This window comes from Pagrus major, chromosome 6 (genome assembly GCF_040436345.1).
Source record: "Pagrus major chromosome 6, Pma_NU_1.0".
Lineage (NCBI taxonomy): Eukaryota > Metazoa > Chordata > Actinopteri > Spariformes > Sparidae > Pagrus > Pagrus major.
The window spans coordinates 8,201,552-8,214,325 of NC_133220.1; the positions used below are offsets into that span (position 1 = coordinate 8,201,552).

The following is a 12,774-nucleotide window of genomic DNA, read 5'->3' on the forward strand; positions in this document are numbered from 1 at the left end:
GAAGAGCCAGATAAAAAAAACAAAAAACATACATTTTTACATTCCCTGTGTCTGAACTGTAAATCACCTAATTTAAATGTGATAAAAACAGACATAACTAATAAATGTGCTTATTTGCCTACTCAGTAAATGATTAAAGGGCCCGAATGAGGTTGTGAAAGGGCTGCCAGTTGAATAGGTCTGGTCCAGCATTTCTCATACTATGTTTTTATAAGATTTTGATCTCAAATGTAACAGTCTGTAATTACATAGCCAAATGCATGTGCACATTTGAACTTTCCAGCCATGTGTTATAGTTGATCTTATGGTACCAAAACCTTGCTGCTACAACACCCTCCCCTCCTCTGGGAAGTTTATTTTTCAAAATAAAAAGTCAGATACGTCACAGAATAAGCAATCAAGTGAAACACTAAAATATCCCTGACTCATTTTGAGCAGTGTAAGTTTTGTCAGGGGAAGTTAGAAAACTTCTCCCTCTACCATCAAGTTTCATTGACCCTGCTCGGCCGGTAGGGGGCAGTGTCGCTCTGACGTCAGGAAGCCGCAGTCTCGCGTCATCACGTCCGGTATCGCGGTGTTTACGCCGACATTTCGTGCCGTGGCAACCTGCAGAGAGACGAGCAGAGAAGGAAAGAGCTTCGTTCATGAGTTAAACCTCAGTGTGTTTGTTGACAAATTTCTCGGTAAGAATCCAGCAGCGGCAGCCCGCTCAGTGACGCACTCACACGGGAGCAGAGGGCGAGAGGAGCCGCTAAAAGTGTGCATCCTGCTCGCTTCTCCGCTCCAACACACACACACAAAGGTTCACCATCAACTAGCAGTAGGTGGCTAACGAAGCGTTAGCTTCTCAGGTTTTTAAGCTAAGCTAAACTAGCTACATTCAGCATTTCTGCTAGGAACTAGCTAGTTATCAAGGACTGTTAGAGTCTCATATAAGAGGCTGCATGTCAGATATTTGATCATTATAATCACTGATTGTGTAAAACGTTCATGCAGGTTTGTTTAAAATGGTGTCTTGTACCTAAGTTAGCTGCTAGCTACCTTCAGCTAGCTAACCGATACATTATTAATGTCTTCTTGTATGTCTTTTTTAAAATTACGGATCGGCAGTAGTTTCTTGAATGAACCGATGAGGCTGGATGGGTGTGAGTTTGATCTCTGAACTGTTTTGTCCGAAACGTTAAATGAGTTTTTGTCGATTTCTCTGCGGTTGTTCCATAGTGGAGACCACAGGCCACGCCCACTGGTTGTGACGCACACGTCCACCACGACTTGATCAAAGCTGTTGATACCTGCAGGTAGAGAGACAGGTGGAGCCTGGGTTCACCTCACAACGACCAGACTGACTGACTAGAGCCCTTGTCAGATATGTAATCAAAGACGTATGCCAGACTGATTGTTGTTTGTAATTCTCACACAGGTCACAGGACTGTAATTATGCAGTTGTGTGCAAAGAATATTAATATCGGCTGCTATATCATCAGACTACAGAAATCTTGTATTGGTTAAGATATAATGACCTAAAAACATCTGTAGATCTGTAAATAAATAGTGATACGAACTTCATATATTTTAGGTAGAACATTCTGAAACTTATGTTGATGGTTGTTGTGGTTTTATGATTTATATTTCAACTTCTATGGTCTCAGCACAACTGTAAGGGGAAAAATCCTTTTAAAAAAGGTAAGATTGGCAAATTCACAGTGTTTCTTTGTTTATTAAACTTATTTTTTATTGATTGCTTTTATTTATAGTTAGCGCATCATCACAGTGTCAGCGTCCCCATTTCTCTAAATTGCTCTTTTTCGACAGCAGTTCTTTGTTTTGACATGTTTGATGTAAAGATCTCTCGTCAACTACCAATTGAAAAGTGTAAAGGCAGCGTGTGCACCAAGGCGGCACCAGACTCATTTGAACTACCCTGAATTTTTCTCTACAAGCGACAAAGAAAAAAAAGAGATAATATTAGGATTTCTTTCTTTTTTTGTACATTTGCTGCTAACTCACTTCTTAAGATTTTACTGGCTTTGCCAGCTTTAGATTTAGATGGCACAGGCACATCCAGGCGGGTAAACCTGTAGCTACGCGGCTGCATAGTAACAGGTAATTATTCCACCATTTGACTGGCATATAAGATTATCTCAACATTTTTGTAATATGATGCATGTCTGAAAGGGGCTATAGTTAAGTCAGTGAATGATACCTCAATGGTGAATTCTTGGGAAAAGAGGAGAATCATCACCTTAGTAAATTGTCCTGTATGGCAGTAATTTGTTTTATTGTGTGCAGGTCAGTGAAGTTCTGTACAGCCACTCCTGAAATAGAAGATTGGATAAGGTCTTGAATACACTGCAAGTAAAGGTTTAATGAAATGCGACAAAAGGCTGTCATGCCAAATTCTGTCTCATTGTCCTGCCTGTCGAGATTTGAGCTTCAAGATGGCTGATTCATGGAGATTCCCCGCATCCTTGCTTCAAAAATGGAAACTATCTTTGTGTTATTTAGTCCCTTGATGCCGTTCTTCCCTTCTCGTTAAAATCCATTGTGTTTGCTGTGTTTGAGGTTGATGAAAAAATGTGGACTGTTGAGTATTCCAGCTTTAAACTGAGAAATTAAGGGAGTTTTTTGCATTTAATTCTGATTTTGCTGTGTTGAAAATTTCTGATTTTCTCAATGTTTGAAGGACATTTTTTTCTGTCTTCTATCAGTCCCGTATTGTTCCTTGGTTACATGTGAGTGCAAACTGCAGCTTCAGTTGAACCTCTTCACCTCTCTGACACTATTAGCTGTTACCGTTCTCTCTTCTGCTGTGTTTTATCTTCTTGCTGTTGTTGTTTTGCAGAGATTGTTAGTAAGTTGACACTAACAAGAGGGCCGGATGTACCACTGTTGGATCCATCTGTGCTGTGGTTGAGAACTGAAATAACTGATGATGTTGACGATATCCAGCATCATGTTGAAAGCTGTGGTGAGCTGCAGGCTGCAGCGTCATACCCAGACCAGGATTTTTCAACTGGCACATTTTATGAGCTGCAGAGTGACTTCAATGTCAGAGTTTTGCGAGTTGCCTGTCGAAAAGCATGATGTATAGTCTGACAGTCCTGGATCAGGGTTAGGTAGAGCATCTAACCTGAGGATGTGTCTGAGATATTTGTGGAAGCAGCGATCTTTACTCCACCTGCTGTTGCTCAGTTGGACGTGTTTTTATCAGTGCTAGCTAACATGTTGCTCTGCCTCTTGCTTCTATTTGCTTTCTCTTCTAATCAGCTGCTGTCTTTGGTGCTGCGCTGTTAATCAGTTGCTGATGTTGCTCTGGTTCATGTAATGCTAATGTTGCTCTTGTTGATATAATGCTAATGTTGCTCTGGTTGATATAATGCTAATGTTGCTCTGGTTGGCATGATGCTCATGTTGCTCTGGTTTACATGTACCCTGACATTGCTCTTGTTAAAATGTTGATTACATTGCTTTTATTGCTCTGGTTGATTGGTTGGTTACTGCTGTTGCTCCTGTTAACGTGATGCTAATGTTTTGTTGACAATGTTTTGCAGATTTGCTGGTTGACATGTTGCTTGTGTTGTGGTGTTCTACAACCAGTTGCTAAAGTGCTGCCTGCTGATTTGGTGCTGTTTGATTCGGGAAGCAGATCTTGTTCACCTCTCTGTTGTTGCTGACTTCCTGGTTGCTGGATAGGTCCTGGGTTGTTGCTTGATGTTTGCAGGGTGCTGCCGGCTGGTTGCCAGGTGGTTGCTGACTGGTTGTACCTCAGCATGTCCTATCTTCAGTTTACTTCAGTTTTATAATTGCTACTTGCTCTTCAGGAAGTTTGAGTTTGATATTTGGTGTATGCTGCCAGCTTTAGTCATGATGGGTTTTGGTTTTCGACAGGTGTGACTTTCCGCTGTCAAGTAGCAAACCTGCTGCAGTCTAACTCTGAGATTTGTTCTCCTGCTGCGAGCTTCACTTTTGTAGTTTTTTGCCTGTGTTTTGTTGAGGTTAAAGACAATCTTTTATTAGTAAGACTGAAATACATTTTACATCACACACAATGATTTGTTGATATTTCACACTTTGTTGAATCTGAATGAGAGCCAGTACCGACACAAATAAAGTACAAGTTGTCGACTCCTGAAAACACTCACATTGGTCACTGGAAACCAACATCTGATTTGTGCAAGGTTTATCCATCAAGATGTTTTGAACAGGAATGTTGTTTTTGACCTTTTCACCAGGTTTCAGTGTCCTGCATCAATCCTCTTTCTGTCAAACTGTGAAACTATACTCAAAACTTAGTTGCATTGGTGAGTTGCAAGTTGCATGAGATTTATGAAGGTTTACTGTTGCACGAAATATTTCAGGCTCAGCTGAAAGTACAAGCAATATCTTCGTACTGCATGGTAGACAACATTAAAGGTTAATTTGTAGAATCACATTGCACACAACTTCTTAGTTACACACAGGTGCTAATACACAGAGCACCTCCATTGAGATTTAAGGTCTTTAGCAATCTTAAGCCAAATGGGGTTGTATGACATGTAATCAGAGATTTCATTGTCTGCTACAGATGACTAAACTTGCCAGTTTCACGTTTGGATATGGGTTTTCAGATACCAGCACTTTGTTCAAAGCATACTGTGTAATTACAAAACATAGCATAACCAACCATGAGGTATGTGTGTAAGTCTGCATAGACTTAAAAACACTTGTTGGACAATGTAGAAACTGTGTTAGTTGTCAGTCAGATCAATCAGACTTCACTGGGAGGAGTTATAGAATGTGACCTGGCCCGGGTGCATGCTTGCTTGAGAAAAAATGATAAATTTTGGTACTGCTAACTCACAGAAAATTGGCTTGACTCAGCAATGAATGGTGCCTCAAATGGCAGATGTGGCAGTCTGTTTTGCACTGTGAAACACATTTTCCCTGTTTAAAAACATATCAGTTGGGAGAATGTGTTTATGTGTGTGTGTGATTTGTCTCTTGACATCAGTGCCAATCCTTTGTTCCTGGCAATTCATTTCTTTTGCAACAAAAAATAATGAACAGTGGAGCAATGTTGCCCTAATGCTTAAGATTGCTTCTGTTGTCTAACATAAAGTCTGATGTGATCTGATCTGGAAAAAAGTTAATCAAACTTACTAAAAGCTGTAGTAGGCTTGAGACTGATTCAGTTTAGCTTTTTTTTTGCCAGTTTCCTGCAAATGTTTCACCCCCATCCCCCAAACCCCTCCCCGACACCACTGGTTTCCAAATGTCAGGACCCCAAAATGGGTGTGCAAAGTTTATAAATAGGTCTTTGGGTTATTTTGAACAAAATGAAATGTAAGCAGTGCTGGTTAAGCCTTTACTGGCCTGCGAAGTCAGATCTAAGTTTCCTGAGGAAACATCTGGAAACCACTGGTCGCCCTCTTACTGCTCTTTATCTGACAGTAGTGTTGCTTTCTCCCCAGGTTGTAGGGCTGTTGTTTAGCAGTCAGTATGGCGGTAGTCATCAGGCTGCAGGGTCTGCCCATAGTGGCCGGCACCATGGACATCAGACACTTCTTCTCTGGCCTCACCATCCCTGACGGGGGAGTGCACATCGTGGGGGGTGAGCATGGCGAGGCCTTCATCGTCTTTGCCACTGACGAGGATGCTCGGCTGGGGATGATGCGTACAGGTGGGTCCATTAAGGGCTCCAAAGTGTCGCTGTTGCTAAGCAGCAAGACAGAAATGCAGAATATGATTGAACTCAGCCGCCGCAGGTTTGAGGCTGGGGCAGGTGCTGTGGAAACGGCTGCATCTACAGCAGGAAACGCAAACCGACAAGTGGCTGCCCCCATACCCACAGTTCAGCCAGGGGCAGGTGGGAGAAGCGGTAGCCATGGAAACCAGGGTTTTAGTAACACCCCAGTCTCAGTAACAGCAGCAAGCTCATCTCAAGAGCCACCAAACATCAAGGCAGTGGCCAGTGTGGTGCCCAGTTTCCCCAACAGCTACAGCTCCGCCCCCACAATCACCACAGCTCTGGCATCACTCAATGCGGGCCCCCCACCCATCCCTCCACTTCCAAGCATGCCTTCCATGCCACCCATGCCAACACTGCCCACCATTCCAGTTCCTCCCCCTGTGTCCTCCCTTCCCCCTGTCCCTACTGTCTCCCCACTATCCCAAGGACCTCCAGTGCCTCCTATGTCCCACCTCCCCCATATGTCCTCACTGCCTCCTTTCAACCCGTCGCTACCTCCCCCTGCAGGACTGGGCTCCGGCCTCCCTCTTGGAACCCCCAACCCCATGCTGTTCAACCCTCTTTCTCCCCTGGCCTCTCTTGGCCTCCAGGCTCATATGAAGGCTGCTGTTGCAGCCAGTGGAGCAGGAGGAATGAATCCCGATGAGTTGTTTGTCCTTCTGCAGAACCTCCCATTCTCCTGCTCAGAGGTGGATGTCAGGAGTTTTTTCCGGGGTTTGGGGGTAGATGGGGTTCGCCTGCTGAGGGATGGACAGGGCCGGCCAACTGGCAGGGCTATGGTGAAGTTTTTCTCGCCCCAGGACAGCTTCGAAGCTGTGAAGAGGGGAGGTGGCATGATGGGCCAAAGGTTCATTGAGATCACTCCGGGCTCTGAGCGGCAATGGATCAGCCTCAATGACGGCACACCAGGCAATGCTCCTCATAATAGCATCAAATCAAATAATGAGTCACAGGACCAGCAGCACCGTCGGGGTAATGTTGGGGCAGGAGGCAGGGATCAGCGAGGAAGGTCAAGATCTCCCCACCGCCAGGAGTTCTGTGTGTACCTGAAGGGCCTTCCCTATGAGGCAGACAAGAAACAGATAAAGGATTTCTTTAACAATTTGGCCATCATAGAGGATAGTGTCTACATTGCCTATGGGCCCAATGGGCGAGCCACAGGAGAGGGCTTCCTTGAATTCAAAACAGAACAGGACTACAAGACTGCTCTGGGTGCTCACATGCAGTACATGGGCACCCGCTTCATCCAGGTTCACCCAATCAGCCGGAAGGGCATGCTCGAAAAAATTGACACCATCCGCAAACGTGAAGCATCACAGGGTGATGGCAAGAATCAGGATGGCTTGAAAGCTCCAAGGAACTGTGCCCACATCACCAACATCCCTTACAATGTCTCCAAGAAGGATGTCCGTGCCTTCCTCGAGGGTGTGGGGCTTTACGAGGACACCCTAAAGGTTCTGACAGATAGTCATGGCAATGGTTTAGGCCAAGCTATCTTCCAGCTGCGGACAGAGGAAGACGCCCGCAAAGCTGAGAGACTGCACCGTCAAAAACTCAATGGCCGCGATGCTTTTGTCCACCTGGTGACCTTTGACCAGATGAAGGAAATTGAGAGGAACCCACCTCCCCAGAATAAGAGAGGCCAACGCAACCAGAACCAGCTGAACCAAAATCAAAACCAACACCAGAACCAACATCAACAAGCCCAGCCCAGTCCCCAGCAACCCCAGATAAACCCATTTGCTGGCATTAGTGGCGAGGAGTTTAACTTTCTCAGAAACACCATGGGGAACCTCAACAGTGCCCCCTTTGTGAGTCCATTCTCAGCCCCAGGGAATGGGCTGGCAGGCCCTCCTCCTCTACCTCCTCTGGCAGCAGGGTTGGGGGATGTGAATCTGGGCGTGGCTCCTCCACTTGTTGCTGGTCTCCCTGGAGCTCCGATCCTGGAGCCACCAGGCTTTCGGCCCGGTGCTGCAGGAGGAGCCCCTTTCAGCCAGGATGGACTGAGAGGGTTGGCCCCCTTTGACAATGCCAACACTAAAGGAGGTAGAGGAGGACAGAATCGAGGGGGAGGGGCTAACAACAACCAAGGGCGTCCAGGGGGCGGGGCTGCTGGTGGACAGCAGGTGTTCAGTCCCGGACCTGATGGTCTCCGTAACCAGCCAGCCCCTGGTGGATCTAACAATCCTAACGGTCAACGTGGTGCTGCTGGTCCAACAATTGTAAAGCTTCAGAACATGCCATTCACTGTAACTGTGGATGAGATTATGGACTTCTTTTACGGTTACCAGGTGCTGCCAGGCTCAGTCTGCCTGCAGTTCAGTGAGAAAGGCCTTCCAACTGGCGAGGCAATGGTGGCTTTTCAGAACCATGAGGAAGCCACTGCCGCTGTAATGGACCTGAATGACCGACCTATTGGAGCACGCAAGGTCAAAATAAGCCTAGGTTAAAGCCCCACCTAAAACAGACTGACTGCAGATAAAAAAAATCTTAAAAACTACCTTAATCCACCATCCAGGCAAAACAAAGCCAGCATAAACCATACCTGATTCTGGACTCAACTGTTAGCAGCTCAGTTTAGACATCGCCCACTGAAGCCCCTCCCCCTGTGTAGATAATGTCAGGTAAGCCCCACCCCCCCAGTCTGTCCAGTAGGGAGACTTTGATCCAGACATTGCTCTTTTCTGCAGCTCCTCCACTGAGTCTGAGCACAAATTGATGATGATGTTGTTGTTGGCGGGATTGTGGTCCTTTCTTACCCTGTTTTCAGTGCAGTTTATTGTCAAGTCATGTCCAGCGTTGACACACTGAACATATTTACCTGTTTTGTTGCTATGGTAACATGATGACTATAATGTGGCTGACAAACACTGTTGCTGTATGTGCTTACCTATGCTGTGCTGCTGGGGTTTAAAGTGTACATGCTCTGTTGCTGTGGTGAAATAATGACGAAAAGCTGTGTTGCCATGATCAAGTGTTTATGCTCTGTTACTATGATGACATTTCTTGCCATGGTAAAATCTGTACATGCTCTGTTGCTGTGGTAAAGTCTTCACACTCTCTTTTGCTATAGTAAAATTATAAAAAGCTTTGTTGCCATAATCAAATGTTTATGCTCTCTTTCCACTGTAAAAGGCTGACACTCTTGCTATGCTAAATGTTGACACAATTCTGTGTTGCAGCAAAACGCAGTTGCTTTGTAGAGGATGCGGGATGGGCAGGATGCTTACTGTGTTTTGTTTTGTAAATAATGACCTTGGCCCGCTGAATCTTTTTCTCTGTCACATTTTTCTGATGTTGCTGTGTTTGAACAATGCCACCCCCAACACCCCCTCCCTTTCGGCAGCACATGCTCAATTGGTGTTTGGACTGTAGAGCGCTGAGATGAAGTCTGTAGAGTTTTTTAGTTTGATAACTTTTTTGTTGTATGTATGTTTGATAGTGTTTTGGATGTTTTCACCTTAAAGCTCATTTTTATTTCTATTGTCAGTGTGAAAAAAAACCTTGTATGATCGTATAACCATACATGATGTGGAGTCTCCTTTGCTTTGGCTAATAAAAGGACATTCCTGATGCACACCTGCTCACCTGTAATCAGCTCTCTCTCTCACTGTCTGCTCTTCACTGCCTAATGATGCAAACTTTATGATGAATGGGTTCATTTGGTTAAGTGAGTCACTTGTTTGTAATGTTGTAAAACCTGAATGCAAGATGGGTTTTCTTTGGAATACAGATCGTCAATCGACAAGGTACCTAAAGTTGAATTTTGACCCAGTAAATGGCTCCAGGTTGTGCCCTGAGTAATCATTGCTTTTGCATTCTGTGACTCCGCCACAGAATCGATATAAATTAATTCAAGTTGAAACTACCACCTCTGCTACCAAATGGGCACAATGTTAAACTTTTCTCTGTATTTTCCACTGAAACAGTGGCTGAAGTCTGTTCTGTAGAACCACAAATGTAGATTATTTTTTGCATTTCTGTGATGTTTTTAAGCGAACTACTGGTAATAGATTTCCGTTATATTCAGACAGGGAATCCTGGCATATTTAATTAACATTACCAACTCAGTTGATCAGTTTCACTTGTTTTGTCTCCTAGCACCTTTACACTGATGCTAACAGCAGGGCTAGTGCACAGGCTACCAAAGTAGCTAATGGCTGACAGGCCAGTATGGAGTCAAATCTTGCAAATTGTCATTGGATTCATTTGGCATTATTCACTGTTTCGTGTCATAAACAGCCAGAAAAAGTGCTGATGCTGGTTAATTCTCAGCATGCTGAAAGTGGAATTAGATGGAAACATGCGAAAAGCATTGTGACGTAACTTAAGAGTAGTGCAAGCGAAGGTACAAGTAGTTCACTTGGACTTTGAGGGGACTCCAAAGTGATCAATCTAGTTTTATTTAAGTGAGTAGTACGTGACTAATGAGGCTTATGTTACGTTTTTTACATCAGTTATCCCGAGGAAATGATCTAATGTTTAGGTTTATGTAAACATGGTTCAATAGTTGGCAGGATGAAACACAAGTGTCTTGATCTCGGCATAACTGCTTTCTGTCCTTCATGTTTTATCCAAGTAGGATTATTAATAAAGAGTCTTTCCACGAAGAGGAAAGACTCTTCAGGAAGTGGTTAACCTCCCAACAGGTACTCTGATAACAGTATTCAACTGGTTGTGCATGCAGTTTTGAAGTGTGTGTGAAAGAAACAGGCCTGAATAAAGTGAAGTCAAACACTGTCTAGTTAAATGGTTGTTGGTAAAAAGATGATTGTGTCTGTGTTGTGGACCTGGTGTGTGGTGAAAAGGAAAAAAAATATACTGGAATAAAAGAAAAATCCAGATGGCAGACGTCTGAACAGTGAGTCTGTATGGGTGGTTGAGTGTGTGACAGAGGTAAAATTATTGCTGAATGACTGAAGCTGAGCTGTCAATCACCCGCTGAGATTCCCCCCTACGACTGATCAATAGACAGACAAAGGCAGGACTTGCAGGTGAGTGTTAAAAAACATGAAAAATGACAGATACTGTATCAACAGTAGCCTGGAAATATGTAGTTGTAACCTGTACACCATCATCATTAATCACAATTGTAGATTCACCTTGAATGACCATAGAGGATGGCTAGAGGATAGGAGTAATAAAAAAGGGGGCGTTGGCTGCCTGTAAATAATAATTGGTGCATAGTACACTGTAGATGGTACAGGGTTGTTGTTAGATGGTATACCTTATCCTGTATTTGGGTTCTATGTAGGAGCCAATAAATGGTAGATGGTAAATGGTAGTGTGAAGATGGTGGTATGTCAATGGTAGTATTTAGATGGTAGATAGTGGTATGTTGTAGGTAGCATTTTGATAGTAGATGGTGGCCTGACTCCAGTAGCCTGTAGAGGGTAGGTAGTGGCCCGAAGATGGTGGCCTGCATATGGCAAATAGTGTCATGTAGGTTGTAGCTTTTTGGTGCAAAATGGTGGCCAATACATGGTAGACTGTAGCCTGTGAATGGTGGTATGTAGATGGCCTGTCTATGGTAGTGTTTGATGCTATATGGTGGCCTCTAGATGGTAATGTTAAGACGCTGACTTGTAGATAGTAGATAGTGTCCTACAGAGGTAGATAGACGAATGTGGATGGTAGCATTTAGGTGCCATGCGATGGCTAATAGATGGTAGATGGTGGCCTGTAAGTGGCAGTATTTAGATAGGTGGTGGTCTGAAGACGGTAGCCTGTAGAGGGTAGATAGTTGCCTTTAAATGGTAACAATTAGGTGCGAAGTGGTGGCCAATAGATGGCAGGATGTATCCTGGCAGCTAGTAAATGGTAGAAAGTGGCCTTTAGATGTTGGCATTCAGATGAAAGATGGTGGCCTCTATATTGTAAATGGTATCCTGTAGATAGTAGCATTTCGGTGCAAGATGGTGGCCAATAGATGGTAGATTGTAGCCTGTGAATGGTGATTATGTAGATGGTCTGCCTATGGTAGTGTTTTGATGCTATCTGGTGGCAGGTAAATGGTAGATGGGGCAATGTGGTGGCCAGGAATTGGTTGAAAGTGGCTTGTAGGTAGTAGCATGAAGATGATGGTTTGTAGGTGGTCGTGTTAAAATAATAGAGGGTAGCATTAAGGCGCTAGGTGGTAGTTAGTAGTCTGAAGATGGTAGTGTTTAGAAAGTAGATCTTAGTGGTCTAGATGGTTAATGGTAGCCTTAAGATAGTGTTGTGTAGATTGTAGTAGTTTATATAGTGGATGGTGGCCTGTAGTTCTTTTTTTCAGTTCAGTTGTTTGTTGGAAGCAATGCAGATTGTGTAATTGGTTGCTTTTCAGTTAATGTACTATTTATTTCCAAGGGAATTAAAAAAATATATTAGACTTGTGAAACTGTTGTCTAGTTTTTGGAATTCACCCCATCATAACTATAGTGCAGGTACTGACATGTGCAGTAGCTCAATCCAGACCTGTAGTTCAGGTAATAAAACTAAGTTCCTGTTTCTGACTGCTGTGTCTACTTCCAACTAAACTGTTGCAATTTGAGGAATTTGATTGTGTAATAAGTGAAGTGATTTATTATTGTTTAATTTGTCATGTTATATGATTAATGTAATAATAATGAATATAGTGAATCGAGTTTAGAGACAGCTTGAGCTGGTAAAGGTGGACACACATGGATGTAAGCAGGTTTCACAGGGAAGTGGCCCATTAGAATGAGGATGAGGATATGATGACGTCAAAGACGGGTGAGGCAGGAGGAGGAGGAGGGTGTGAGTGTGTGTGTCTTGAGTGTGGATGTGTTATACAGGGTTTAACTCAGCACCATGGTTCTGTATAGTATACCCCTTTCCTCCTCAGGACTCTATTTGTCTGCCTTTGGTCTTTCTGTTCTGTTTCTCTTCTATGATGTGCCGCGTTGCTGCTTTTTCTGACTCCACTGTGGTTCTGCTCCAAAGGATGAATAAAATGACCCTGCATTGTTCTCTGTGAGGATGCTGGCTCGAGCTGTGTTCAGGTTTTTCTGTTCCTGCTCTGCTCTTACTGATCTCACCTATAC

General features: G+C 43.9%; 1 protein-coding gene across 1 annotated transcript; it reads left to right on the top strand.

The window, feature by feature from the left end:
* Positions 1-588: 588 nt before the first annotated feature.
* rbm12 (RNA binding motif protein 12) lies at positions 589-9,322 on the top strand. Its single transcript, XM_073467433.1, has 2 exons — positions 589-683; positions 5,451-9,322. Exon 2 carries the CDS (start codon positions 5,479-5,481, stop codon positions 8,176-8,178), a length of 2,700 nt encoding a protein of 899 aa, XP_073323534.1. The 5' UTR covers positions 589-683; positions 5,451-5,478; the 3' UTR covers positions 8,179-9,322.
* The last annotated feature ends 3,452 nt before the right edge of the window (positions 9,323-12,774 follow it).

Excerpts from the sequence above, each read along its gene's own strand:
- rbm12 (XM_073467433.1), top strand. The coding sequence starts at position 5,479 with ATGGCGGTAGTCATCAGGCTGCAGGGTCTGCCCATAGTGGCCGGCACC.